The sequence below is a fragment of the Kwoniella botswanensis genome, chromosome 3, assembly GCF_036426115.1.
Source record: "Kwoniella botswanensis chromosome 3, complete sequence".
NCBI lineage: Eukaryota > Fungi > Basidiomycota > Tremellomycetes > Tremellales > Cryptococcaceae > Kwoniella > Kwoniella botswanensis.
Window position 1 is genome coordinate 1749241 of NC_088601.1, and position 27335 is coordinate 1776575.

Here is a 27335-nt window from a genome sequence, read left to right on the forward strand (position 1 = left end):
TGCTAGAGTTATGGGAGATGGGAAGGGGTTCTACAATGATAGATATCGATATGTAGGAGGGGGAACAAGAAGATAGATGTCGAGGTGGATACCCTGTGGTATATGTGCAAAATTCCAGACTGTCCACCAGGTGGGCATCCTTCTGAAATTCATTCATACACCTACCTCGAGGTTGTAACCACGAGTTGAAGTCGGCCCGTCGTGCCCCGGCCCGCTCGTCTTACGTATTTGACACGTGCACAAGCCGGCTCATTTGCCGGGCTATCCGGATGATGAGGACTGACTGTTGACAATGCCACGTCATGCCAAAAAGAGACCGAGATCATGATGGTACCTGAGCTGTTTACCCTGAGAGGATGATCAAACTTCTTTATTGTTCATGAGGATGGTTTTGGATCAACTTCTTATTGTTCGCTTTTTTTAGGATCAGATAAAATACTGCACTACACTCACACAAATCGGCAGACCATGTACAGTGTAAGATGAGGTGAGGACATGATGTGTACGGGTACGATAATGAAGATGCATGCTATCAGGCGTGGTACCAGCAATGCAAATAGCATGTAATGTCTTTCTTTTCAGTTTTATCTTCTCACTTCAACGCCGATATATACTGACAGACTAATTGACACAAGACTCTATCCCGCTCACTCTGACATCTAGTGTCCCACTCACCTCTTACAGATCATTCACCACGCATTAAAGGCTTACAGTGCCGTATAACGCACCGCATCCTCAACAAATCAATCAACGTCAGCAACCACACACAAACGTTGAATCAACTTCTACCTCCTTGCTGCAAAAGCGCCCGAACCTAATTCGTACCTACCACTCAATTCGATTGATCCGACAAGCTAGGGGGCACCGTGTAGCAGCATTACTTTACCATGTCATCTCCATCTCATACTCCTCCTTCTAAACGTTCATTACGTTCCCCTCCTTCTTCGTCTCGAGTAAACCCACCCAGCCCTGCATTCTCACGTCCACCATCGACAACGAATTTTACGAACTCACGATACCCACCTGTCTGCTCCACATCCTCTGGGACTGGAACAGTACGAAATCTAACGACACCCTGTCCACCAAGGTATATACCTTCTACACCACCTCAGCAGACTCGAACACAGCTCACATCACCTGCATCCACTTTGACTCGAGCTGTCGATACTGCCTTACCACTCTCACCCTCTAGCACAGTATATTACTCATCACCTCCATCAGCATTTCCCAATCATTTCGAACTGCCTGACCGGGACCACACTCACGATCTAGATTACGAACTTACACTTATCACTCCCAGAAGGGTCCCACCTAGTGTTACCGAAAGAGAATCACCTTTTCACGATAGACATTCGATCCAACAGTATACCCACAATCACGGTAGTAAAGCACCGGATATGGATATAGATAATGAAGATAATGAGGAGGAGAACAGTGACGATGGATATGACCGATTTGGATATTCCGAAGTCAGAGTATCAGGTGGTAAACAACGTACCATGCCAGGATATCAATTCGCATCATTATCGCCTAGAGGCCTGAACGACAAAGGGGAAAAATTAAGTTTTGGTCCAATGTTAGATGATCTAAAGGAGAAAGATAGACCAATATCCGAATATAGAAGATCTCTCTACCCCTCTGCTACACCCATACCTCCTTCGACATATGAAAATCATCCTGATCTTTTACCATTCAATTCACAGGAAGATTCGGGACCAACGGATAAATCACTGTTCTCACCTACTTCTTCAACTTCTTCAAAATTACCAGAAACTCCCATCGATCCTGTCCGACCGACATTCCGAGGCCTATTCGCCCTATCCACACCAAGGGAATATCTACTGTTTTTGATACCAGCGATCATATTTTCTATACTCTCAGCATTAATCGCACCATACATGTCTTTAGTAATAGGCGACGCGTTCGCCATCTTCGCTGCATATCCGTCCTTCACGGAACTTGCTACGGACACCGATAAGAGTATTTTGAAAGATGGTGTAAGAGATACGTCCCTGAAGTTGACCATAGCCGGTATACTAGGTGTGATATTCAATTATTTCAAAGGGACGTTTTGGGTCTGGTATGGTGAATCCGTTGCTGCCAAGTTGAGGGAATTGGTGTATGAGGGTGTACAGAATAAAAGTATGGAATGGTTCGATTTGGGAATGGGGATGAGGGATCAGGATCATACTAACGGTGGAGAGATGGGCAACGGGGAGGAAAAGAAAGAGGCCGTTGGTGTAGGAGGACTGATGTCGAAATTTACCAGGTCAGTGAATCCCATATCAAGTGCTCTGATACAAACCCTCCTATCATGTTCTTCTGTTAAAGATATCATGGACTGACAGTAGATCCTCTTTTCACAGAGAGACAGATGATGTCCGACTAGCCACAGCCATGTCATCCGGTGCAGTCGTGATGAACCTCGCGACATTCGCTCTGTGTTTTATCCTAGCGATGATCAAAGCTCCCATCCTCGCACTTGTCACACTTTCTACCATCCCAATCGTGGTCCTCACTCAAATCATCACCCAGGTGTTCGCTGCGCCACTACACGCTTCCGAACGAAGGGCATTCGCAGAAGCCTCTACCAATGTCGAGCGAGTCACATCGGCCATCTCCACCGTCAAAGTACACAACGCCCAACAAGCCGAGGGAGATCGATTCTTGAATCTGATCGGTAAAGGTAAAACATCATTGATCAAACAAGGTCTGGTATGGGGTATATCAAGTGGAATGACGGATTTTCTATTACTTGGAACGTTTGTTCTAGGTTTCTGGTACGGAGCAAAAATTGTCCGAGATGGTAAAGCGTCAAGTGGAGATGTCATGACTTGCTTTTGGGCTTGTCTGTTTTCCGCTACATACCTTCAACAGGTCGTTCCTCATTTGACGGGGATAACCAAAGGTAAAAATTCAATGGCATCTTTATTGACGGTTATCCGAAATGATCCAACGAGAGAATCGATCGTTGCTGTTGGCGAGAATCCTTTCAATTCACCTACTTCACCTTCATTCCCTCCTCCATCGCCCACCACAAAGACCACAAGAAATGGTATATTCGGGAAGAAACACACAAGAAGCTCAAAACGAATCAGTACACTACGAGGTATAACACCTATACGTTGTCATGGTGAATTCAACTTCAGCAATATATCATTCTGTTATCCCTCCCGACCTGAGAATCTCGTTTTAAGAGACATATATTTATTTATACCACCGGGAGAAACGACATTTATAGTAGGTGGAAGTGGATCTGGGAAATCGACTATCGCTCAGATTTTACTAAGATTACACAAACCCCTAACGGGCGAAATCATAATGGATAATCAAAATTTCAGTTATATCGATATGGGATTTACACGAACGCATATAGCAGCTGTTCAACAAGGCTGTATATTGTTTGATATGTCGATACACGATAATGTCGCTTTGGGTCTGGCTGGTTCAGGAGGTGATAAAAAACCTAAGGATGTGAAGAGAGAGGAGGTCGTGGAAGCTTGTAAAATGGCTATGATACATGATTTCATCGAGTCACTGCCTGAAGGGTACGAGACGAAGATTGGTTCAGGTGGGAATAGTTTGAGTGGTGGTCAGAGACAGAGATTGGCCATCGCCAGAGCTAGGATAAGGGACCCTACGGTTTTGATACTAGGTAAGTAGAAGGACAACAGCTGGACAACCGTCACTTCACCCTTCCTGAAAAGTGTATTCATGCTGATTGTTACCCGCGTATAACGTCCTTTTACAGACGAAGCGACCTCAGCCCTCGATCCCACGTCTCGTATTCAAGTATTCCAAAACCTCAAAAAATGGAGACATAACAGAACTACCATCGTCATCACTCACGACTTATCTCAAATCATGTCAGATGACTTTGTCTACGTCATGTCCCACGGGGTCATCACCGAACAAGGTTTCAGAATGGATCTGATGAAGAAGTCCAATGGGGTGTTTGCTGGAATGGCTGCCGAACAAGCCATCACACCTTTCCCTACCAAGCGGATTTCGGACGAAACGAACTGGCAGCAAGGATTAGAGGACATATTGGGTATGGAAGACGAGTTTGATATTGAAGAATTGATCGATGAGAGGAGACAGTCGTTTAGAGCTAGTACACCCAACTTCGCCAGGATAAGCGCTATAGGTGGCAGCGGAAGACCTGATAGTACCTACAGGGACATACTGGATGATTACTCACATACAAGATCGAATAACCATAAAATTATCCAAACTCCTGGATCAAGTAAGAGGTTGAGTAGAGCTCAGAAGAGTTTGACTTGGACACCCGATGACCTCGCTGGATCAAGAGCACCGAGTAGATACAGTGTTAGTAGACCTGAAAGTAAGATGTCAAGGAGATCTTCGTCATTCGGTATCGATCAATCACCTCATCCGACTATACGATCAAGTTTCGAAGGTAACAGAGTGAGACCCAGCATCGAATCCTCTAGATTACCCAACGCACAAGCTCAGATCGCCGTTACTCCGCCTCAGACTCTAGATAAGGGGTTGCTCCACCCAGGATGGATAGAGAAAGATAGTCCCGCATCACGTACATCCGTCTCAATCCGACAAAGACAACAGCGCACACTGAGTGAAAATCTCGAAGACGATCTCAAAGCTTCTTCTTCCGACGCTAACAATGCAGCCATCACTACATCATCATCGACCGTACCAGTTCCAACTCCAATACCAAGCATCACGTCCCTGATCAAACTTCATTTCCCTACCATGCCCAACAAATACCTTCTTCTTTTAGGTTGTCTAGGCTCGGTAGGACACGGAATAACCACACCCGTATGGTCCTTCTTCCTCGCCAAACTGATGCAAATCGTCGGTTCAGGAGGAGTAGATACCCACTCTCTGACGAAATTCGGAATGATCGTACTTGCCCTATGTGCCGCACAGGGTTTATGCGATTGTCTATCGGAATGGGCACTTGTTTCGTTAAGTGCAAGATGGAGTTATGAAATTAGGAAAGTGGCATTCGATAAGATGATCAAACAGGATAAATCATTTTATGACGAATCGATCAATTCATCTTCACGCCTAGTCCAAATCTTAATCAAAGATGCAGACGACGCTAGGACACTAATGTCCCAAGTGATAGGCAAAAGTGTAACGGTGATCACGATGATTGGACTAGGTCTGGTATGGGCTATGATAGTTGGATGGCAATTGACGTTGATTGGATTAGCACTGGGACCTCTGTTTGGAGGATTTCTGGCATTCAATAGTTGGATACTGGGTAGAGTGGAAATTTCCCATAAGGCTGGGAGAGAGGCTGTTGCAAGGACTTTTTACGAGGTGAGTTAGATAAGAGATCTTGGATCTGACATGCCATGGATCTTGAGAAGATGTTAGTGGCGATTGACATATTTGACTTTTTAAACAGAGTATCGCGAACATCCGAGGCATCCGAGCTATGGCTCTTGATTCGGCTTTCCAAGCTAAATTCCAACAAGATGCCATCAGAGCTAAGCAATTGGGTGATAAGACGGCTTGGACGCTGGCTATGGGTGGAGCTGTTGCAAGTGCTTTACCATTGTTTGCTCAAGGTAGGTCAAATCGTCTGGTGCTTGCTTCTTCTTCATTTATACATAAAGGTCCGATTGCTCATTTTTGTTTCTGCAGCTCTCATGAACTACGCCGGATCAGAATTCATGATGAAGAATATAATGAACTATGAACAAATGTTACAGGTCTATAATTTGGTCTTGTTCAGTCTGACTTTCGGTTCTGGTATGCTTGATTTCAGTGAGTATTTATCCCACACTGAGGACAAGGTGAAATGAGCTATGACTGATTATATATGTGTGATCATTTAGTCCCGACAATGGCGAAAGCTCGAATAGCAGCTAGAGATTTCAATCGACTGTATCTTCTACCTACTTCATCGACTGACGAGTCCAAGGGAGATCTCAGATTCCCAATTAAAGGATCAATCAAATTTGACCACGTTAAATTTTCATATCCTACACGACCCGACGTACCGATCTTAGAAGATATATCGTTCACACTCAAGCCTGGTGAATGCGTTGCGATAGTTGGTCCAAGTGGAAGTGGAAAATCGACAATCTCATCACTCATTCAACGGCTATATCTTCCTACAGGTGGTAAGATAATCTTAGAAGATAAATACGATTTACAATCTAGTGATATCAAATTCTTGAGAAATAATATATCGGTAGTCTCTCAATCTACCAATTTATTCGATCAAACAATCGCCGAGAATATCTCATACGGTCATAACTCCACTACCAAAGGAGGGGAGTTGCCGATAGGGGAGATACAGAGATCGGCTAAATTAGCTAATATACATGAATTCATCATGTCCCTTCCGGAAGGGTATGATACAAACCTGGGTGAAAATGCAGGATTGATATCAGGAGGTCAAGCTCAAAGATTACAAATTGCCAGAGCATTATTCAAGAATTCGAATATATTGATTCTGGATGAATGTACGAGTGCACTGGATGTGGATAATGCTAGGATGGTTTTGGATACGATTGTAAGGATAAAAGATGTAAGTGCGGTTTCATGTCATATAGTGTAGAAAGGATGTGATGATCGATCATTTGACTTTGGATGATAGTCCCGGACAACCATCTTCATCACTCATTCTACTGAAGCCATGCGACGATGCGATAGGATCATATGTCTTGGTGAAGGACGGGTGGTAGAAGATGGGACGTATAATGAGTTGTTAAGTAAAGGTGGATTCTTTGCTCAATTAATGTCAACTGGTGAATGGGAATAGACTTGCTCTCGATTCAATACTGCATCCGAAATCTTGTTTCGCTCTTATTTGTTCTTTCGATTATGGCTCATTGTGCTCCGCTCGTATCACATATCACATATCTACTGCCTTTATCCCAATTTTTTTGCATATAATACATGTTACACTTATCTCTTCAATAGATAGACCCAGATATAATGCAAATCGTTGTACCCGCTTGACTGATACTGGCACCGCTGATGAAAGACTCAAGAGGATCGTTTGATATACACATTGGATTACATGACATGATTTGTTATGTACAAAGACATATATGTTTTAATGATTACCTCCAGTCGCTGAATGAGGCTTACTCATGCGTGTCTACAAATGAAACAAATGATGTTGAAATTTTCGTTCAAATCTATATACAACTTGTTGAAACCTCGTTTCTCGTGAAATATCGTAACATGTTCTTCTTTTCTATTGATTCATTTTCCATTTTCTTTTTTTAATCTTTCCTCTCTTCTTTGCGAATCAAATCCCCCTTCATTCAGAGGCCACTCTATTCTTCTCGTGATGCATCCTCCTATTCATCCATCAAAACCAACGAACCCTCCTGGTCCCCCTAATCCTCACCATCTCCACCAACAGCGAACAACCTCATAAGATCCCTTACACTCAATCTACCTAACCTTCCAGCAGCACCTTCGCCCATCGCACCGTCCGATAGCGCTTGCTTCTCTTCTTGCAACTTCATAATTCGTTGCTCGACGGTATTTTCAATGACCAGTCTATGCACATGAACATCTTTATCTTGACCAATTCGATGAGCTCGATCGACAGCTTGGTTTTCTGTGGCGGCGTTCCATGCGAGGTCCATACAAATTACCTATGACCAGTCATCAGCATATGAATGACGAATAGACCAGTTGAGAAATGATTTCACGTACATGATTAGCCGCACAAAGGTTCAATCCCACTCCACCACATTTCAGCGACATCAAAATGACTTTGGGAGAGTTGGGTTTATCCTTGAGTGATTCTCCGAAATCTTTCAACACCTTTTCTCGCTCATCCTGTTTCATACTTCCAATATATCTAACGTGGTTGATACCTTTTCGAGTAAGGAATAAAGAACAGAGTTCGATGAATTGAACGAATTGAGAGAAGACGATGATCTTGTCAGTGGGACCCTTTTTGTCGATTTCATCGATAAGATCACTATCAGATGATGATGAAGGCTGAATCATTTTCGAGCACACGAGAGCGATAGTTAACGAAGCTTACCCAAGTTTCCTCATCTTCGTAGAAGGAGGGACATCTTCCATGGCCAAATCACCAGCAACATCTGCAAGAGGATCTTCACCTTCACGTTTCTCCACGTTCTTCTTCTTCTTGATAAGTCTAGGTTTGACATCGCCAGTCTACCCATGAGGTGTTAGGTCAGCTCGTTTCAACACAAACTGCATGATGGGTGCAGGAACTCACAGCCTTTCTTTTCCCTTTCCTATCTCCCTCCTCATATTCCTCTTCTTCCTCGTTATGCTCCAACTTCGCATCGATATCATCGTCAACTCCATCTTCCTCAGCCATATCACTCTCTTCATCCTCCTTATCATGTTCCACGAACGCGTCCGCTCTAAAAACTCGTCCTCTTTCGATGGGCCCTCGACATAACGGACAAGCCCTTCTACCAGCGTGTATATCAGCATCGGCCAGATCTGCATTGTTCGCAGCGCTATTGAACACATCTTGTAGACATGGTGCACAGAAAGAATGAAGACATGGGGTAATTCGTTCGTCGGTGAAAACGTCGGAACAGATGGGACATTCCTCTTCTCGCGACGCCTCAGTGTCGTCAGATGCAGCATCGTTAATCTTCGCTTGTCGTTCCGCTAATTTCTTCTTCATTTGTTGCACCACTTCATCTCCCAAAAGTGTCTTAGCTCGAGCAACTTCGGCGATATTGTCAGTCTTCACGGCATCGACACCGGATAGGAGATCTTCATCCGATACCAATACATCTCCTTCGTGTGCACCGTCGTTGGGGTTTCGTCGGAGTAGCCAGGGATGACCTGCAAAAGGACGTTAGCTGATTGTCGCACAAACCCCAGTATTTGATCGTCAGCTTACAAGTGAGCTGTCGAAGACGGAGAAGCATTACCAAGACGACCGAGTAGTGCTTCATGACCGTTCCTGCGAGCGATCGTATGTCAGCTGCAATAGCCTAAAGTGTAAGGGTCAAAAGAGACAACATACCTTTCTTAAGGTAAGAATTGAATCGCACTTGGAACCTATTTTCAATAGCCGTATAGATCTGTCTCTCGTCATCGGTGAAGCTGAGTTCAACCACATTGGTGTATTTAGGTTTCAGCTGAAGAAGCTTTTGACCGTTGAGTTCGGAGTCCTTATTTCTTCGAATACAACAAGGTCGGATCAGAGCCTAAAGACACGGTCAGCTGTCGAAGGCGATGCGAAACCTGTATTCAGCTCACCTGCATACGCTTAGTCGCGAGCTTGGGCTATGTCGTCATGTGTTAGTAAAAGGAGTCTACCAAGAACGTTGAAACTAAGCTTACTCGTCTTTTCTGAACTTGGGAGATATGGCCTCTGAAGTGTTCCCATTGCGCCGCAGGGGAAATACTCAAAAAATGGAGATAAGGAAACATATCGTCTAACGTGTTGACGATGGGAGTACCCGTCAGACACCATCGAAGATGTGATTTGAGAGCCCAACAGGCTTTGGTAGCTCGAGTAGCTTTGTTTCGGATCTGAACATCAAGTATTAGCAGGGCGTTCATCAAACTGGTTGGAGATATGCGGAGCAACCGCACATGAAGCTCACCTGATGCGCCTCATCAAGGATGATTCTCCACCAATGTACTTTGAACAAGGGACCTTGTTTCTTGATATCTCTGTAGTCTTCTTCATCATCGCTACCTGCCTTTTTGCGCTTCTCCTAGATGGAAAAGATCAAACATCAGCTGATGCACATGACAAATGAACATAATTGTCCTCACTTTCGGTCCTGCTTCAGCGACCAGAGTTCCGTAAGTGGTAAGGACTACATCATATTGCTTCAAGTTGTGTTTGCTCTTCACCCTCTTCGGCCCATGATATATCAAAACTCGAAGGAAACCTGGAGATGTTTTCGCTTCGATTTCGTTCTTCCACCTATTTAAGCGTTGTCAGTGGACTTCCTATAATTGAGCGTTGATACGCTTACTGATGAAGAAGAGCGAGGGGTGCAATGATAAGCGTAGTTTTCACTTTCGGATCTTCGCTCTGATGACTAGCAATAGTAGCAATCGACTGAACAGTCTTTCCAAGACCCATAGCATCGGCATTGATACCACCCAGATATTTTTTATCCTTCTCTTTCTCGATCATGAAGTCGACTCCGAGGATCTGGAATTATTTCATGAGCTGAGCCAACCTAAGCCGTGATCAGCAACTCACCTGATGAGCCATCAATTTGATTTTCAAATCTGGAAGACGGTCATCCATACTGTTGAGACCAAGTCGATTGAGCGATTCTTCGACAGTTGTATCCTCGATGAAATCTTTGAGGTTCTCGTCAAAGAAGGAATGAAGGCTGATACCACTTTCATCAGTACATGAAATCAACATTTAGCAGGCTGAGCTGAGACTTACCCTTCTTCGGTTCTTGGTCGATCATATTCTTCCAATCTACCATAGATGTCTCTCATCGACATGTCATCATCATCATCTCCCGCGGCATACATGCCATGAATAGGGTAAAGTCCACCTAGTCCTGGTGCAGGAGGAGGCCCAGCATTCCATGCTCCAGGCATGTCAACACCTGCATAACCATTGTGCTGTCCGTTCATTATGGCGTTCGAACCAGGTTGGGTGGATGGTCCAGCTGCAGCCTTGGGTATTGCTTGGTTGACAAGCGATGGTGGACCTCTATATCGGAGTTGGGGCAAGAGAGTAAGTAAAGATGGGGAAGGTGGGAAGTATTCTCGTCGGACATCTCGGTTGACCATGAGAATAGCCAAAACCCTTAATCGACCGTTGACTAAAAGAGAAAGTTCGGGCTTGACGATACATTGGGCTCTACGAGATCACGTCAGCTCAATAAGTACGATGAATGGCTGCGAAGTCGTGATAAGATAGAATGGAGACATACTGGACTTCAGGAGAACGAAGGTATTTCGCTTCCAGATCATAATAGGCGATGTTAGCACCATTTGGCTGAGGTTGCGCAATAGGAGCAATGGCTATATTGGACCATCAGCATATTAGCATAAGATCATATCCCAAGAATAGCAGACACTCACCATTTTGGTTAGGTAATGCTGGATTCGAATTGCGAATAGCTGGGGTAGGTTTCATCTCTGCCTCTTCTTGCAGCATCATCTTTATCTTCTCCTCCGAAGACAGCGCCTGAACTCGATTGGGTTCGGAGTTCGTCTCCTTGCTCTTTCCCTTATCTTTACTTGAGCTCTTAGAGATATTGCTCAGAAAATCATTGAATGTCTTCTGTTTCTCCCCGATACTAGACCCACTATCATCTCTTACCATCTCAATCCCACCTTCGACCTCGCTTTCAGTCTTAGGCTTTCTATTAGATTGGGAGAGGGTGAAGATCGGGGCGAGGGGGATTTGGATGTTGGAAGGGGTACGAGCGACAGCTTTACCCTTGCCTCTATCTCTAACCACCATATCCTCGTCGTCGGAATCGGAAAGTAAGATTGGATTATCTTTATTGGTGACTTTCCTGTATTGATCGGGTATCTCATCTTCGGATAAGGGAATCACACCATCGTCATCCGAATCTTCCGCCAATTCGTCGAACTCGTTCTCGTCATCCGATGCGGGAGATGATCCCGATGATATGCTGATTACATCGATAGGGAGCGAACGGCTCGGTCGAGTAGGTGAGGAGGTGAACGATAATCTAGGTTTTCTGTCGTTGTTATCAGTAGACCGCTTGGATGGACTTGTGGAAGGTTTCGGTCGACCCAACATGCTGTAAGGAGATGGAGTGGAAGACGAGGGACCGGTAAGAGGGAGGTTATCCAGGATTGAGGATCTCGATGCACCCGGTTGGGTAGGTTCAGGATGCGTTGTTGCCGAAGAAGAAGAAGGGTATTCGAAAGGATTAGGAGGTCTTGAAGAAAGAGAAGAAGAAGAGAAAGAATTGGCATTTTGCTGATTATTTATACCCTTTGAGACGGATTGGTTGAGTCAACTTGTCGTGTCATCATCACAAATCAACTTTAATGACTCACCAGTTTCTCACAACGCACAGACCTCGCTCGGATATGATTGGCTTCATGACAATGGTCCTACGTAAGTCATCAGTGGGATCAGCAAACCAAGTCGTACCATACATGGGAGATCAACTCACTTGATAGTTGGAGAAACTTCCAAACCCATCTTGTCTCCCTCCATCTGGTTTATCAGGATCAGCAGCGAGGATGATATCTTGCCAGCAGAGATCTTCCATGCCTATGTCAACAGCCAACATTTAATGTCAGCATACAACCTAGCATTAGTCGATACTAGAGCATAGTTGGGCGCGACATCATACATGTACTGTCGTAGTACTGGGACTACATGGGTAGACTCAAGTGTCTATAGTTCACTCACATGTGATGACTCCAAACCCATTCCCTCCTATATCACTATTCTTCTTCCTCGGATCCGCCAACTCGATGATAAAGTTGGTATCATTAGGAAAGCGTTCCATATGGTTTGTGAACGCTGACAAGTAGAATGGAGGTGTAGGCTGACATCATATCAGACGAGATAACATTTATCAATACGTAGTCCCAAGGAGCAAGAAGGAGGAAGGAATGAACAGCAGCACATCTAGGTTATATTGTTCTTCGCTGCCCTTGGTTGCGATATGATATGCATTGCTCTTCTGAGACAGATAAGAAGCAGCAAGGATGGTCAACTTACCTTATCATGCTCTTCATCCAGGCCCAGAGTCTTCCTCGCGTATTCCTCAATGGTCTTATCACCCAACTGCGACATCTTGTCGTTCCTTCCTTTCCTCCGTCGATCTAGGTGATTAATTCGAAAATCAAGATATTTATTTCGCCTTGGTCTCCTGGTCAATAGAAAGTGTAAGATCGTTGAATACCTGCAATGGTCTCAGGAATGGCAATATACCTAGAGAAAGTTAGGTATCAGCAAGGGAGGAAAGCTGAGAAGGTAGATGAGGTGACGAAGTGAAATCAAATTTCCTCGGTTTCTAGAGACGCGACTGGTAATGTCGAACTCGACTTGATCTCACTTCTTATCGGTTGTTATGTGGGGTATCCAGATAAAAATACAACTTTGGCATCCATTTTTTTTAATATTCCTTCTTGTCCATTCATGTGCATGCGAGATACTGCTCGATGACCATACAGGTGATAGTAATGACAACAGGATGTATATCACATATCATTGCAAGAATGCGTATAGTATGAATGTTATGCAATGCAACTAGATATGTATGTACATATACTTGATCTACTCATCATCACTATCCCCTTCATCATCTTCGTCTTCACTTTCCTCAGCTTCCAGATCCAACAGTCCCTCATCATCATCCGATTCCAAAAAATCTTCTTCGCTCTCCTCCTCGTCATCTTCGTCCTCATCCTCATCTTCTTCATCAGATGATTCGTCTTCAGATCCAGCAAGCATATTGATATCTTCGATTTCACCTTCTTCACCCATTTCGATAGGTACATCATCCTCATCATCACTTTCACCTTCGATATATACCAGACCTTCACCTCCTTTCTGACCGCCGTTCAAAGCTGATTGTGAAGCTGCTTCGGCTGCTAATCTGCGCATCTGGATTTGAGCCAAAGCTAAGTCTAGTCGACCGGATAAAGTCGAGAGCGGTTGATAAGTTTCTAATCGAGTTTGCAGCAACTTCGATAGAGTAGCAAGATGTAATGGTAGTGAGGGCATCTTAATGCGCATATATCAGCTTCTGAGGATCATATGCAACGGGGCTGACTGAAACTCACAGTCATGAGTAAGGCCCCTCTCTCTACCAGAACACCTTTAACCCATTCAACAGTACCTCGACCCTGCTGTTCATTCTGTACTGAACCTCGGCCACCACCACGTTTGTTCACAGATTTACCTTGACCTAATCGTTCGACGCAAGCTTTGAGTAGTGGTAAAGCGAGCTGAGCAGGCATCTTCCGTATGGTATTCCGTATCAAGGTGGGGTTTCGATGAGAGAGACAGAGTGTGAGAAGTGCAGGATCGGAGGTATGCAAAGCTTGGACCAATACTCGAGTAAGAGAGGCGGCATTGACAGGACCATCGAAAGTGACTTCAGCTGAAGGTTTGGCCTTTGCGGCAGATGCTTCGGGCTCAGCTTCAACTAAAGCAGTGCCGTTCGGTATGGCGAGCATTCGTTCGCCCAGAGAAAGATCCGCCATATCGACGTCAGTTGGTAGTTTAGATGCTGGTTCATCGGTGTCGACTGCGGGAGCCTCAGTGACATTTGCAGGTGCAGTGAATCGCTGTATTGGCAGTGTCTAAGACGGTATATGTCAGCTGATATCAAGGCATTCATAATTAATGAACTCACTGTTGATGAACTGGCATCTCCAACTAGATCCTGTGCATCGCATTTGACCACTGTCGATGGTCTGAGACCACCTTCAGGTAGCTCGTAGACCGCTCGATGCCATTTGACTCTTCCACCACCTGTCATCCGACCACACATGAGAGCAGCTGGTGCACCTTCATTTCCAGAAGCGAAGGCCACTCGACAAATTCTTGACGTTCGTTCGTCTTTACCTTCCACGAGTTTGACAGTACTTGGCTTTGAATCGGATTTCGGACGAGAGAAGTCCAATTCACCGGGAAGATGGAATAGCGATATCTCGCCTGAAGCATGTAAGACGGATAACAAGCTTGAAGAGGTTGAGAGGGAATGGGCGGAAGATAAGGTCGGCGAGGCGTATCGATATGATAATTTAGGTGGTGTTTGAGGAGAAAGTATTGTATACTGAGATATCGTGCGATCATCTTCCGATACCACCAAGAAGGACGAGCCTTGCTCCGAGGTGGGAAGAGGCAGTATGGAGCTGATGGAAGTGGTGGATGCGGGAAGAGGAGCAGAGGAGTATGAAATCTTTGTGGATGAGAGGTCGAGGTGCAGTACCACCACTGAGAGAATACCGACGAGGACTTGCAGTACCTCGGGGGTTGAGGAAGGCAATATGGCCAGAGCCGAAGGGGCAGTAGAAGATGAGGGAAGAGTGAAAGTGTGTGAAACACTGGAAGCATCGGCAGATAACACCAAGATGGATGAAGAGGTAGCGAAGATGATACCATGTTCGTCTGACCAGGCTGCAGTAGCTGGCTGAGGTAGATCGATCGTCCGTATTATTTCTCCTTTGGAAGGTGAAAAGACTGCCAGCTGACCTTTGGCTGAGGTGATGAGAATCACTTCCTCGTCGCCAGTATCGGTAGGACCGGACTTTCGACGTTTCTTCTTTTTGCTCGCAGCATCGGAAGAGGGTATACTGGTCCAAGTGACGGTAATGGCTTTACTTGCGCCAGCGACTTCCCATTCAGAGATGACTCGATCGGTAGCGACGTCCCATACTTGGACTTTGTCGGCTGAACCGAGAACAGGTGATGCCAGAGCGAAGAGAGTACGAGAAGGGTTGAAGGCAGAAACGGATGATGAGGGAGGAGGGGAATGAGCGATTGGCTGCTGAGAGTGTTTCGGTCTCGATGGACCAGCAACGGGCTGTCGTGAGGGAGCCATTGCGAGATAGTGTTCTGACGTAAAAGTGTGTTCCGTCAGCATTACTGCCACAATGTGCACTTGGTAAGAAACCGGTAACAGGCGATAATGAGTCAGATTGGGTGCCCGGATAAAATGGGTTTCGGGCCTTTACACCAGTTTTTTTATATGTAAGAAGACCGTCGTGTGTGATCATCATTTATAGTGAAGGATGAACGATTATGTGAGATGGATAGATGGACATATCAAATGAGCTGAGATAGGAGTATACGACTTACATTTAGCTTGTGCTCAGACAAGACTAGGGGACGAAAATCAATAAAAGTTTTCGTTTCGAATATCACTGTCATAGATGACCAATCATATATCAGCCAGGATATCTTTCAACCGTTTCTTGGATGAGATTCCAGAAGTATGACAAGAATCAGTAAATTAAAACAGCCATGTTTTATCAGCAAATTACCCGTCTCCTCTCCTGTATCGCTACAGGCGAGTTGACGAGCGTGCTCAGGCGGTAATTCCCATATGGGACATCATGTAAGAATTTGAAGATGAAATAAGGGATAGTGGGCAGTAGATGAAAGGTTGAGATGACAAGAAGAAACGAGAAGAATACCAGAAGCGAGACTCACCTTCTGAGTTGGGTGATACGTTGAAAAGGGGATAGCGCGAAGCTCTCAACCCTATTTGTTGTATATCTACAATATCGTCAGCACCGTACAGAGCAAGCGCAGAGACAAAGTAGCGATATGAAAGAACAGTTCAGATTTGTGCATTTATGGGTCTTGGGCATTTCGCCTAACAGACTCTAGTTTGAAAATTGAACACGAAGTCATCGTTGAAAGGGTAGGAAGTATCGAAAGCGGGGAAAGAAGGCAACGCGGGATACAAGAGGGAGAGAAGCAGGGGACTCACGTATATGTGATTGATGCTCGACTTGCGAGACTTATAATGTATATGTATGATTGCCAGATAAAGATGTAATTGTAAGAGAGAATAGGAGAAGGGGGATTGATGAAATCCAAAATCCAAAATTCTTCGTTGGGTTTAGGTGAATTTGGTGAGATGGAGTGTGTCTCCTGAATATCTTTTGATCTGTATTTTATCCATTTTATCCCAGAAAAGTTGAATTCTTCGAACCAGTGGCCACTGTCCGTTCCTGGCTTCTCTCGTGAATTAGCAACAATTTTACGAACGAGATATTTTCTGATATCCCGTCTATCTTGATATTTTTTTACAGAAGGTATACATATACACTCGACTGATACTCATCAATCATGTCAGCGGTAGCACCACCTCGAGACGATAGTCTCAAATCGGCCAAAAAGCGGAAACGACCTTCTACCTCTACCACTGCCGTCGAGAAGGGAGATGTACCTCAACCAGTGACAGACGCAGACTCGACCATGGCTGAAGCTACCTCATCCAAGGTTACTCTCGACGGAGGAGTAGACGGAGCGAGAAACGTTCCTGGACAAACATATGAAAGGGTTCCATTTTCTACTTTGAACCTCTCAAATCCAACAATGAATGCTATCCAACGTATTGGATTTGAGACGATGACCGAAGTTCAAGCTAGAACCATACCCCCTCTTTTGGCTGGTAAGGATGTTTTGGGTGCGGCTAGAACTGGATCAGGTAAAACGATGGCTTTTCTGGTTCCCAGTGTGGAACTGTTGAGTACACTGAGGTTCAAACCTGTCAATGGTGAGTGACTGCTGCACGTCATCCCAGCCTGGGAATTTGTAGTAAAAACGCTAATTGTTCGGTGCATTCTTGTAGGAACCGGTGTGATCATCATTTCGCCAACTCGAGAACTTGCTCTTCAGATATTCGGAGTAGCCAAAGAACTCATGCAAGGTCATTCTCAGACGTTTGGTGTATTGATGGGCGGAGCGAATAGAAAGGCAGAAGCGGACAAGTTGGTCAAAGGTGTCAACTTGATCGTAGCTACACCAGGTAGATTACTCGACCACTTGCAGGTTAGTAGACCACAGGTTTCTTCTATGGTAAATGGGGAGTCTAGGACTGACGGACTGTTGTGCATGTAGAACACTAAAGGATTCGTGTTCAAGAACCTCAAAGCTTTGGTCATTGACGAAGCTGATAGGATTTTGGAGATTGGATTCGAGGAGGAGATGAAGCAGATCATCAAGCTGTTGCCATCTGGTAAGTCATCTTATCATAACTCGTGTCTGTATCCACTATTCTCATCGATACTTCATCCTCTCCATACATTGCAAGCCGGACGCTGATATACTCTCTTCCGATGTTTAGAAAACCGTCAATCCATGCTTTTCTCAGCCACTCAAACAACGAAAGTTACCGACCTCGCCCGTATCTCCCTTCGACCAGGTCCATTGTACATCAACGTAGACGAGGAGAAACAAGCCTCGACAGTGGATATGTTAGAACAAGGTTACGTAGTTTGTGAATCCGACAAGAGGTTCATGCTTTTGTTCACCTTCTTGAGGAAGAATTTGAAGAAGAAAGTTATCGTTTTCTTTTCGAGTTGTAATTCAGTCAACTACCATGCGGAATTATTGAATTACATTGACGTTCCTGTATTGGATCTACATGTGAGTAAAAGGACTCTTTAGGCACTGAATCTATCAAAAACATCAACTATCAGTCATCCCTGCTATGATGTATAAGACAGCATGCTGACATGTTTGGGGTTTACAATAGGGTAAACAAAAACAACAAAAGCGTACCAATACGTTCTTCGAATTCTGTAATGCCCCCTCAGGTATATTGCTCTGTACGGACGTAGCTGCAAGAGGTCTCGATATACCAAAAGTAGATTGGATCATCCAATTCGACCCACCTGATGATCCAAGGGATTATATCCATAGAGTAGGAAGAACTGCCAGAGCAGGTAAAACTGGGAAATCATTATTGTTCCTATTACCTTCTGAATTGGGTTTCTTGAGGTTCTTGAAAGTTGCCAAAGTCCCTTTGAACGAATATCAATTCCCTCAAAAGAAGATCGCAGATGTTCAAAAACAGGTCAGTAGTGCTCCTATCGTTACCATATCTTTCTTGTTCAACACCAAATCAGAAAGTGTACATATTGTATGCTAACATATTTTCATGTTATTTGCAGCTTGAAAACCTCATCTCAAAGAATCATTACCTGAATACCTCCGCAAGAGACGGCTACAGATCATACCTTCAATCATACGCTTCATACTCCCTCAAGAAGATATTCGATGTAAATAAATTAGATTTAGCTAAAGTAGGTAAAGCCTTTGGATTTAGCGTTCCTCCCAAAGTAAACATCTCAGTCGGTACGGCTAAAGCGAAGAAGGAAAAGAATGACGACAGTGATGAAGAAGATGATGGTGTTCCAAAGAAAGCCTTCTATAGGAATAGGAAGAAGGGAAAATTCCAATCTTAGTTTGGAGGGGCGGTTGGGGTCTATCGTTAGTATGCATGTGTATATGGATTGATGCATTGATTTTTTTTTTGCTTCAATACGAGATACAGAGTGCAATCGGTCTCCCTCAATGAATATGGTGATAAGGACACCTTCATTCTCGTTAGACTTGTGCATATCATAATTTTAGGACATATGACTTGACTAGATTATACAACATTATTGGAATATGACATAATGAAATGGGCTCGATCAATTCCTTAGACTTGCTTTGCATCGCATCCCACTAATCCCTCTCCCTCTTCAATCCACCTCTATCTCCTGGAACAGCTTGGTTCGGACATGTATTTGCGAAATGGCCATATTGGTTGCATCTCTACGATGGAAGTAGGAGCATATATATATCAGTATCATTGCTCACTAAATAATGCGAGAAAGGTAGATTGAGTGTGTGGAAAAATAGTTGGATAGGGCAAATTGAATGAAAGTCAACTCACAAAACACAATACCGTACTTAGATCCTTGACCCAACCAGTTTTCTTCTCATACCCCGCTGGAGCATTCTGCGGTACGTCCCGATTATCCCTATTATCATTTGATCTACCACCATGTCCACCATGGCCACCATGTCCGTGACCGTGTCCATCTCGGTCTTCATTCCTCCTTGCATTACTGGACAAGAAACCACCTGCTCTCCATCCACTTAGAGAACCACCTTCGACCCACGCAGGGGCGGGTACAACCACAGCGTTGGGATCGTATTTGTATTCCCGCCATCGACCGTATCCCGCTGGTAATTGGGGTGGTGGACCGGTGAATTGAGTAGGGTCGGGAGGGATGGGATTTATGTACTCTTCAGGTTTAGGTCGGTCCGCTGGGGGACTGAAAGGAAAAATTAGTGACAGTCAGTAGATGTTAATATCACATTGATGAATCTAAGTATAGGTATGGAACAGTCGATGGTTCATGGGAGTTTTACTCACTGTGATAGTTTACATTTCTCTCCATCGGGACAAAACCCACTCTGATAAGCCCCACACAACCTCTTCCTAATATGTTTTCTTGGACATTCCGGTCCCAATAAACAAAAACCTCTCTTATAATCTGGACATTCCACTCTTCTATCTCTAGGATGGAAATACAAACATTCACCACCCAATTCACATTTCCCTTGTTTCACAAACATCACGCAGACAGGCATCGTACGTAAATTCCAATCATGCGTGTATTCACAATTATCTCCCATCTTACATAGATTCCGGAGGTAATGTTTACACACCGTTAATTTCTTTTCCCGTTCTCTAGGGTGGGGAGGGAGTGGAGGAGGTGGTTGGAAATTTGCTGGAGAGGGATTGGTATGACGATAGGGGCATTGAGAGGGAGGGAGGGGACATCCGAGAGGTGTTAAAGATAAGGGACATATCTGGGTATCTACATGATATCGATACTTCTAATCAGTATATACTTGTCTACCTCATCTCAATAAAAGCGCTACTTCTACAAATAAAGAGAAACGATCACTCACCGGCATCAAGCTTATATCCTTTTTGAGTCTTCAGAAATCCCTCTATATCCAGGTTTACCTGATGAAAATCCGGTCGGACGAAATCTGCTGCTCTACCCAGATGAGGGTCGAGAGGTGTTGACGAGCTGGCTGCTGCGGCCATGGTGGGTGGGTGAGAGACTTTGTAAGTGGAACACGCGCCCTTCCGAGTGCGCCTTTACGATGTTGATGATACTATGCTTGTATATGGATATGTGATGGATATCAAGACGAAGACAGGTTATATCTTGCTCGTTCGAAGGTTTGAGGATGTCTACCTATACATGTCGGATTTGAATTGCTGACTAAGCCGGAATCAATTTCAGCACCATCCGAGGTTGTATGGCTAAAACTACACCAGATTCCATTATGATTGCTTTCGGGGTACATATGCATGCATGCCTGCAGACCAATTTGCAACAGGATTTCCAAAGGATCAATCGTATGTACTGGCACGCTCAATATCGAGCGGAAAAGACAGCTGTAGGAAATGTATTTAGCGATGGTAAGAGTAACTAATTAACTGGTTGTACCAATTCTTATACCCACTTTACCCTACCCGTAACCAGTTGCCATGATACGGTATATTCAAGATCATAAAAGTCTTCCATACAACAATATAATATAAATCGATGATACCAACAGATACAATTATCCAGGAGCCATGACGCAGTGGTAGATATACAATATTGAGTGTTATTGGTAGTCCCTAGAACCTAGAGCTAAAAGTCATTTCTATAGGACTATCCGTGATTTTCCTCTCCCTCTTCAACCCACCATTCTTACTATCAGGCGAATCACCAAACCAATGAGTCGTACCATCATGTTCGTTTGTCTGTTCACCTTCAAGTTTGTTCATATCTAAATAAGGTACTTTCTTCCCACCTTTATAAGGTGGCGAGATCGGAAATGGTCTGTCATTTGAAGATGAATTATCCAATTTCTCAGGTGGTAAATCTGAATTCTTCTTTGGGCTTTTCTCAAATGTGTTATTATCTTCACTTGAAGAATCCATTGTCGTGAATGTATTGATTAAAGGTGATCTAGGTCTAGCCTTGTCTTTCATCAATGATCGAGGTGATAATTCTCCCGTAGCAGTATTTGATCTAACCAAGCTTGGTGCTCTAGGTTTATTGCGCTGATTCCCTGTTGGAGGAGATGGCTGCTTGGCTTGATCGAGACCGATATTATGTGAGGGATTGGAACCGGCAACAGTTGTGGCTCTACCTAGATTGCTGGTCGAAGGTGTACGTGGTGATTTCTGGGTAGGAGGGGGGTGAGGATGCTGTCGAGGGAATGTAAGTTTCGGTGTACCCAGTTGATGATAATTCCGAAGTGTATCTGATATCTCTGATAGCTATAAGGTGATGAACATTTATCATCAGCGAAACAGACTTGATAGTATATCTCGATGGTAGATTCATACATGCCGATCACTCACCCTATGCATGATATCCTCCACACCCTTTTGTCTCTCTTCGATCTTGCTCTTCACTTCCTTCTCATCCTTCTTCCCATCCCCATCAACATTATTATCCTTATCAACTTGCCAGATTCCATTTTCGCCCATCCCCAATCCCTCCAACTGCAAATGCATCTTACTCAACTGTTCCTGACCTTTCAGGACAACTTCCAAATACCCTCTGAGGTTCTTACTCATGTCCAAACCGTCTTTCGATAAATTCGCATTGAATATCTCATATATCGGCTGATTACCCTGCTGTACTCCCGGAACAGTGGTATTATTATCTCCGCTGGGTATGGCAGAGGGTAAGAGACCTTTTGTGTCGGTTGGAGGGGAAATAGCTGATTGTGAATGGGAGTGATGGGGATGTCCAGGTGCAGATGTGGATCGGGTCATTGAGGGTCGAGCTTCCAGTGTCGATGGTGATGTAAGCGGTTGGATATGGTTGGAAACGTATTTATCATGTATGGAAACAGGAGGTATCAGATTAGGATCATGAATGACATCGCTTTCTCTTCCTCCTTGAGAAGGTAGATCAACAGATGATTTGGGTAAAGAAGTATCATCACCAGGTAATAAGCTGAATGAATCGCTCGTCGTAGTCACACCTTCATCTTCCGCATGGTCGGTACCGGTGACTCGCTTAGATGATCCTGACATCCCGAAATCTCTAGCTAAGAGTGGTACCCTCGATCCACCACTGTTCATCAAGTTCATATCGTTATCGCCATGTTCATGATCGCCTTCGCTCAACGCCGGTAAGCTATGCTTTGATCTACTTGATTGATCGGGTTGAATTGGGTATATAGGGTTGGTTATACTGAATGGTGATCCTAGAGGATCACTTGCCAGCTGTCTATCGGCAGGAGGTGAACTTGGTATTTTGAGGGAAGTGGGTGAAGTGGGTGAACGAAGGTAATCGCTCTCGTGGATTGAAGACGAATTCAAAGGAAGACTTGGACTTGGCGGATTGTTGTTGTTGTTGTTCTGTGAGGAGCGGCGTCGTGAGAGGGAATAGTATCCCAACATCGTTAATGAACCACGCTATCAATATGGACCAGACCATTATACATCCATACACTTGCAGCTCATATACACACTGACACAGATGGGGTTAGCTAGAGATACACAATTCAAACCACGAGGTTAGCGCACCGCACACCATCGGTGACCTCCGCCTCCACCTCCATCGCTCCTTCCACTGTGTATGCTTAAGTAAGCATACCAGCTTATTCAGCACTCCCACTCCCAAACGTCCAAATCGATCTAACCATACTCATTTCTCCACTGTGAAACCCCCTTTCAAAGGTGGGGGTATCAGCTTTTGGTCAAAGATCGTCCAGCTATCTGTAGGGCCAAGTAGGAGCAATCAGAGTGGAGTAAATGCGAGAATTATCCGACCGACTGAACTGATGGACTGTCACTGATCACGATAGACCTCTGAGAAAACATATAAATAGCTAACTGCATTCCCTTGAGATGGGTTGATACCTCTTGTGACTGATCCTTGTGAAGTGAAACATTATACTGATCTATATTCCCTTGTTTTGATATATATACATATATATATATATATATATATATATACGTATACAATGACCGACGTTAAAGATAAAAAGCAGGAGATCTTCCCTACTGGCGATTCAGCTTTGACATTATGTCTTGGCACCGATCCACCAGCTTCCACTCCGAAAGATGCTCAGACGATCTCCGCAAGTAATCAAGAGAAGAGCACTACGCCATGTCCGAGCATCGCTGCCCAATCACGATCTCCAGCTGACAACGCAAATGCAGAGATAGATCATGTGGCAGTAAAGATGTCCGACAAAAGGAGGTGGATATTATTAGCCCTTTTTAGCTTTTCCCTCATTGTCGATCGTAAGTCGCTCTGACCCCCTGGTCAATCCAACAAATGGATTTATTGAAAATGTTTGTCACCTTGTTTATGTAGAGTGGGCATACTTTGGCTTCTTCCTATTCGTCCCTCAGATATCATCCGAGTTCAACATCCCTACCTTCCAGCAATCATGGATTATCACTTCCTATCTAATCACATTCGGCGCTACCATCCTCTTATTCGGTCGTACTTCCGACCTATACCCTCCATCAATAGTATTCACCTACGGATTCCTCGTTTTGGGCGTCATCAACTTGATCATCTCATTTTTACCTGAACTATACTCATATTTCGTTTTTAGGGCTTTATCAGGTATAGCAGGAGCTTCCCTCATCCCTTCGGCATTCAAGTTGATCTCTGGTATTTTTCCTAAAGACAAACTCGGTAAAGCCCTTACGATCTATTCTGCCGCTGCACCTGTAGGAGGTGGAACTGGAATCATCGTTGCCGGAGTGGTTGATCTGATACCATATCAAAGTGGGCAGATGGCTTCTTGGAGGTGGTTCAGTAGGATACTAGCGGTATTGATCTTTATCCCTGCGGTTGGATCGATCTGGTGGTTACCTAAGGAAATTGGATACGATGAAGAACAACATATTAAGGAAAGCGGCAGAGAGAAATTCAAAAGATTGGATTTAGGCGGTTCATTCCTGTGAGTGAATCTTTCGTATTTTGTATTTCGTTACTATACTCTATCAATACATCAGTCTTTCCAGCTGACATCAGCCCACTTCACTTGTAGCATCCTCGCTGCTATCCTCCTACTGATCCTATCCCTAACAATGGGAGGCGATCACGGTTTCGGCACAGCCTACTTTATCGCACCATTTATCATTTCCCTATTCCTCTTTCCAGCCTTTCTATGGTACGAATCCAAACTTCCTGAAGGATACCCTCTACTTCCACCTAGAACATTCAAAATAACCAACGTCTCCGTGTTCCTGTTCCTAGGGTTGATCTTGTTCTCATGGTGGGCAGTACTCAATTTCGCTTTGGTCAATATATACTTAACAGAAAGGAATCAAAGTGGAATTTTAGTAGCGGTTAGGGTACTACCTCAACCTATTGCTGCAACCACCGCCACAGTCCTCTTATCAAGATGGTCATGGTTTACTCATCATCCTCGATATGCTATAACCACCGGTATGGTCCTGGCTATAGGTGGATATGGACTGTTAAGTCAGTCGGGAGATCAAGTTGGTACGGATTATTGGAAATTCGTTTTCCCACCTTTGATTTTTGGTTCGGGAGGTGCTATGATGGTTTATTCAGCTACAAAGTGAGTCAGCTGAACTAGTCGCAAATACAAATACGGTATTAACGCCAAATCAAATATGTGCTTTTCGCTTTCACAGTGTCGGCGTTATCACTGCTGTACCACCTTCAATAGCAGGTATAGCCGGTGGTCTCCTTCAAGTCTCCTTTCAAGCTGGTTCGGCTCTCGCACTGGGTATCCAAGCGGGCTTACTCACCGTCCATCCGGGTTCTTTAGGCAACTTCAAGACTGTTCAGGCATCTTTCTACTTCGAGATGGGATGGTTGGGTCTGGGGTTGATAGTCTTTTTAGTTGGCTATAGGAATGTCAAGAAGTTATCGGAGGACGTTGAAGTAGGTCATTAGTGTACAGCACATGTTGACAATCGGACAGTCCGAATAGGATATGGTGATAAATACATAGATTCATAGATAAATATATCGATAGATACTCGTAGCCAATTGAATGGACATACGTCATTATACATCGCGAGGTGAATACTTCACATTACTGTCAATGAAGCAGAGAGGCGAAAAAGACTTCTTTCCACCTTTGTTGGCAGCTTTCTTTTGTGCTGAGGACAGGAAATAGTCTACCAGTCGGGGTTTGCTGTGGGAGACAACAGGTCTAGTGCACAAATCACCATAAAGCTATCTTAGTCCTCTCATACCACTCGTACGACTCAATATAGGATTTTCTGATCATCATCTTCCATACTATGGACCCAAGATCGATCCACGACATTCTGACTAGCGGAGGTGCCACTTCGAGACAGAGTGAGTTTTGATCCACCACCTTTCTTGAGCTACATGATCACTTTCTTAACAACGCTTCTGATCATTCACCAGCACCATCATTCACCATTGGCCCAGCAGAATGTAAGGACAAAGTACAATGCATTCTCAGTAGATCAGAAACATTCCTAGACAAGGTATCAACTGTGTACGCTTCCAACGAGGATGTTACTGTGCTTGGCGATGTACCCAAGGTCGCATCAGTGATCACCTCAGCTCTTGAGCAATCTCAAGAAATCCACCCAATCCTGAATAGACAAGCTATATGCGGTGAGCTATTCGTTATGACTACAGAAGCCTCTCGGCTGCATGATATCTATGCTGCATTGTCAAGCATTGAGGATCAAGTCAAAAGTATCAATAGCAAATTCTCTGCGGAACCATCACATGGAGATGCGAGTGAGTTTAAAAAGAGAATTGAAGAGGTGAGAACTGTTAAAAATCTCATCCATGAAGGAAGAATTTTCGATATACCTCGGATACAAGAGATATGCGACGCTCACGAATATCAGCAATTCATTCACCCACCGACAGGTAATGCAAACGGAAGTCAGTATACAGATACAAGCTCGATCTTTTATCCTGAGTCGACAATTTTACGTGAAGGTTCAAAATTGATCGATGCCAGTAATCTCAGCCTTTCCTACGAGCCAGCTCCTGTGATCCACAAGCTGAGTATCGTCCCCAGTAGTCTGGATAATAAGTATCAATTTATATCGACTGGTGGAAGACTGGAGATTTTGATCTAGCGGACTTCGAACGATGGGAACCTCAAGCTAGGAAGCCTAGACCTGTCAGTCGGTTTGATTGGATGGAGAAGAGTGAGCTGACACGTAAACCATGGTGCCAATGAGCCAAAGACTTAGTAGAGTATGACATAATTCAGAAGCGTGATTGTCCTCCGGTGGGGTAAAAATATACTCACACTGTAGTATAATTTCAGATATGTAAGTATATCCTTTGTTAATCAGAAGATTGAACTTCAGCTGTGCAACGAGGTCATACTGTCCTTTGTAATACATTCGCACCCCTCGCAGCCTCACAATCTCAGACAAGTAAATCCCTTCTGACCTTCTCGTTCTCTTGTCTTCCAAAAAAGTATATATATGATGATATCTAACATGTATACTCATCCAAAACTAAGGTTCTTATGATACTTTATCGCAACCACAGTCGAACAGTTCACGCAGCATGAGTCGACAAACTTCTTCTTCGAAGAGCAAGCTCTCGTCCCAAGAAAGTGCCGCTTTCAAAGGTAAGTCTCTCCAACTGTTCTTCGTACCATAGTGACTTGTTGATATCGAAAGAACTTCCTATATTCCTATAGATGACATGGTAGTCAAAGTTCAATCCATTTTGGATCGAACTGTAGATACTCTGGATGCAGTATCATACTAATGCGATATCGCTTCGTCTAACACGGCTAAGCTGAAGAAAGTGGAAGTGATATCTTACGATCACCTAGTCCATCAATTATGCCGGACTTTGGATCTGATCGAGCGATCCACAAACGTTCTTACGGATACAGTAGA

At 44.2% G+C, this 27335-nt stretch overlaps 7 protein-coding genes across 7 annotated transcripts; 3 read left to right on the plus strand and 4 right to left on the minus strand.

The window, feature by feature from the left end:
* Positions 1 to 887: 887 nt before the first annotated feature.
* Positions 888 to 6763, plus strand: L199_008537 (uncharacterized protein; the record flags this gene model as incomplete). The annotated part of the gene is made up of 7 exons (XM_064894217.1): positions 888 to 2269; positions 2367 to 3655; positions 3752 to 5310; positions 5399 to 5561; positions 5638 to 5760; positions 5832 to 6529; positions 6599 to 6763. 7 exons carry the CDS (start codon positions 888 to 890, stop codon positions 6761 to 6763), a joined length of 5379 nt encoding a protein of 1792 aa, XP_064750289.1.
* A 586-nt stretch (positions 6764 to 7349) lies between these two features.
* Positions 7350 to 12733, minus strand: L199_008538 (uncharacterized protein; the record flags this gene model as incomplete). Its single annotated transcript, XM_064894218.1, has 19 exons — positions 7350 to 7613; positions 7675 to 7945; positions 8012 to 8148; positions 8213 to 8799; positions 8858 to 8920; positions 8984 to 9167; positions 9220 to 9246; positions 9304 to 9495; positions 9570 to 9683; positions 9745 to 9898; positions 9951 to 10132; positions 10184 to 10319; positions 10379 to 10804; positions 10878 to 10968; positions 11029 to 11917; positions 11983 to 12039; positions 12102 to 12202; positions 12344 to 12482; positions 12659 to 12733. 19 exons carry the CDS (start codon positions 12731 to 12733, stop codon positions 7350 to 7352), a joined length of 4089 nt encoding a protein of 1362 aa, XP_064750290.1.
* A 483-nt stretch (positions 12734 to 13216) lies between these two features.
* Positions 13217 to 15491, minus strand: L199_008539 (uncharacterized protein; the record flags this gene model as incomplete). Its single annotated transcript, XM_064894219.1, has 3 exons — positions 13217 to 13666; positions 13726 to 14247; positions 14301 to 15491. The coding sequence occupies 3 exons, from the start codon at positions 15489 to 15491 to the stop codon at positions 13217 to 13219; spliced, it is 2163 nt and encodes a 720-aa protein (XP_064750291.1).
* Positions 15492 to 16747: 1256 nt separating this feature from the next.
* Positions 16748 to 18870, plus strand: L199_008540 (ATP-dependent RNA helicase HAS1; the record flags this gene model as incomplete). The annotated part of the gene is made up of 6 exons (XM_064894220.1): positions 16748 to 17177; positions 17253 to 17452; positions 17522 to 17639; positions 17748 to 18049; positions 18159 to 18479; positions 18577 to 18870. The coding sequence occupies 6 exons, from the start codon at positions 16748 to 16750 to the stop codon at positions 18868 to 18870; spliced, it is 1665 nt and encodes a 554-aa protein (XP_064750292.1).
* Positions 18871 to 19135: 265 nt separating this feature from the next.
* Positions 19136 to 20516, minus strand: L199_008541 (mRNA 3'-end-processing protein YTH1; the record flags this gene model as incomplete). Its single annotated transcript, XM_064894221.1, has 4 exons — positions 19136 to 19225; positions 19347 to 19731; positions 19833 to 20280; positions 20375 to 20516. 4 exons carry the CDS (start codon positions 20514 to 20516, stop codon positions 19136 to 19138), a joined length of 1065 nt encoding a protein of 354 aa, XP_064750293.1.
* A 585-nt stretch (positions 20517 to 21101) lies between these two features.
* Positions 21102 to 22886, minus strand: L199_008542 (uncharacterized protein; the record flags this gene model as incomplete). The annotated part of the gene is made up of 2 exons (XM_064894222.1): positions 21102 to 21749; positions 21834 to 22886. The coding sequence occupies 2 exons, from the start codon at positions 22884 to 22886 to the stop codon at positions 21102 to 21104; spliced, it is 1701 nt and encodes a 566-aa protein (XP_064750294.1).
* Positions 22887 to 23452: 566 nt separating this feature from the next.
* On the plus strand, positions 23453 to 25374 carry L199_008543 (uncharacterized protein; the record flags this gene model as incomplete). Its single annotated transcript, XM_064894223.1, has 4 exons — positions 23453 to 23735; positions 23809 to 24406; positions 24497 to 25033; positions 25110 to 25374. The coding sequence occupies 4 exons, from the start codon at positions 23453 to 23455 to the stop codon at positions 25372 to 25374; spliced, it is 1683 nt and encodes a 560-aa protein (XP_064750295.1).
* Positions 25375 to 27335: the final 1961 nt, after the last annotated feature.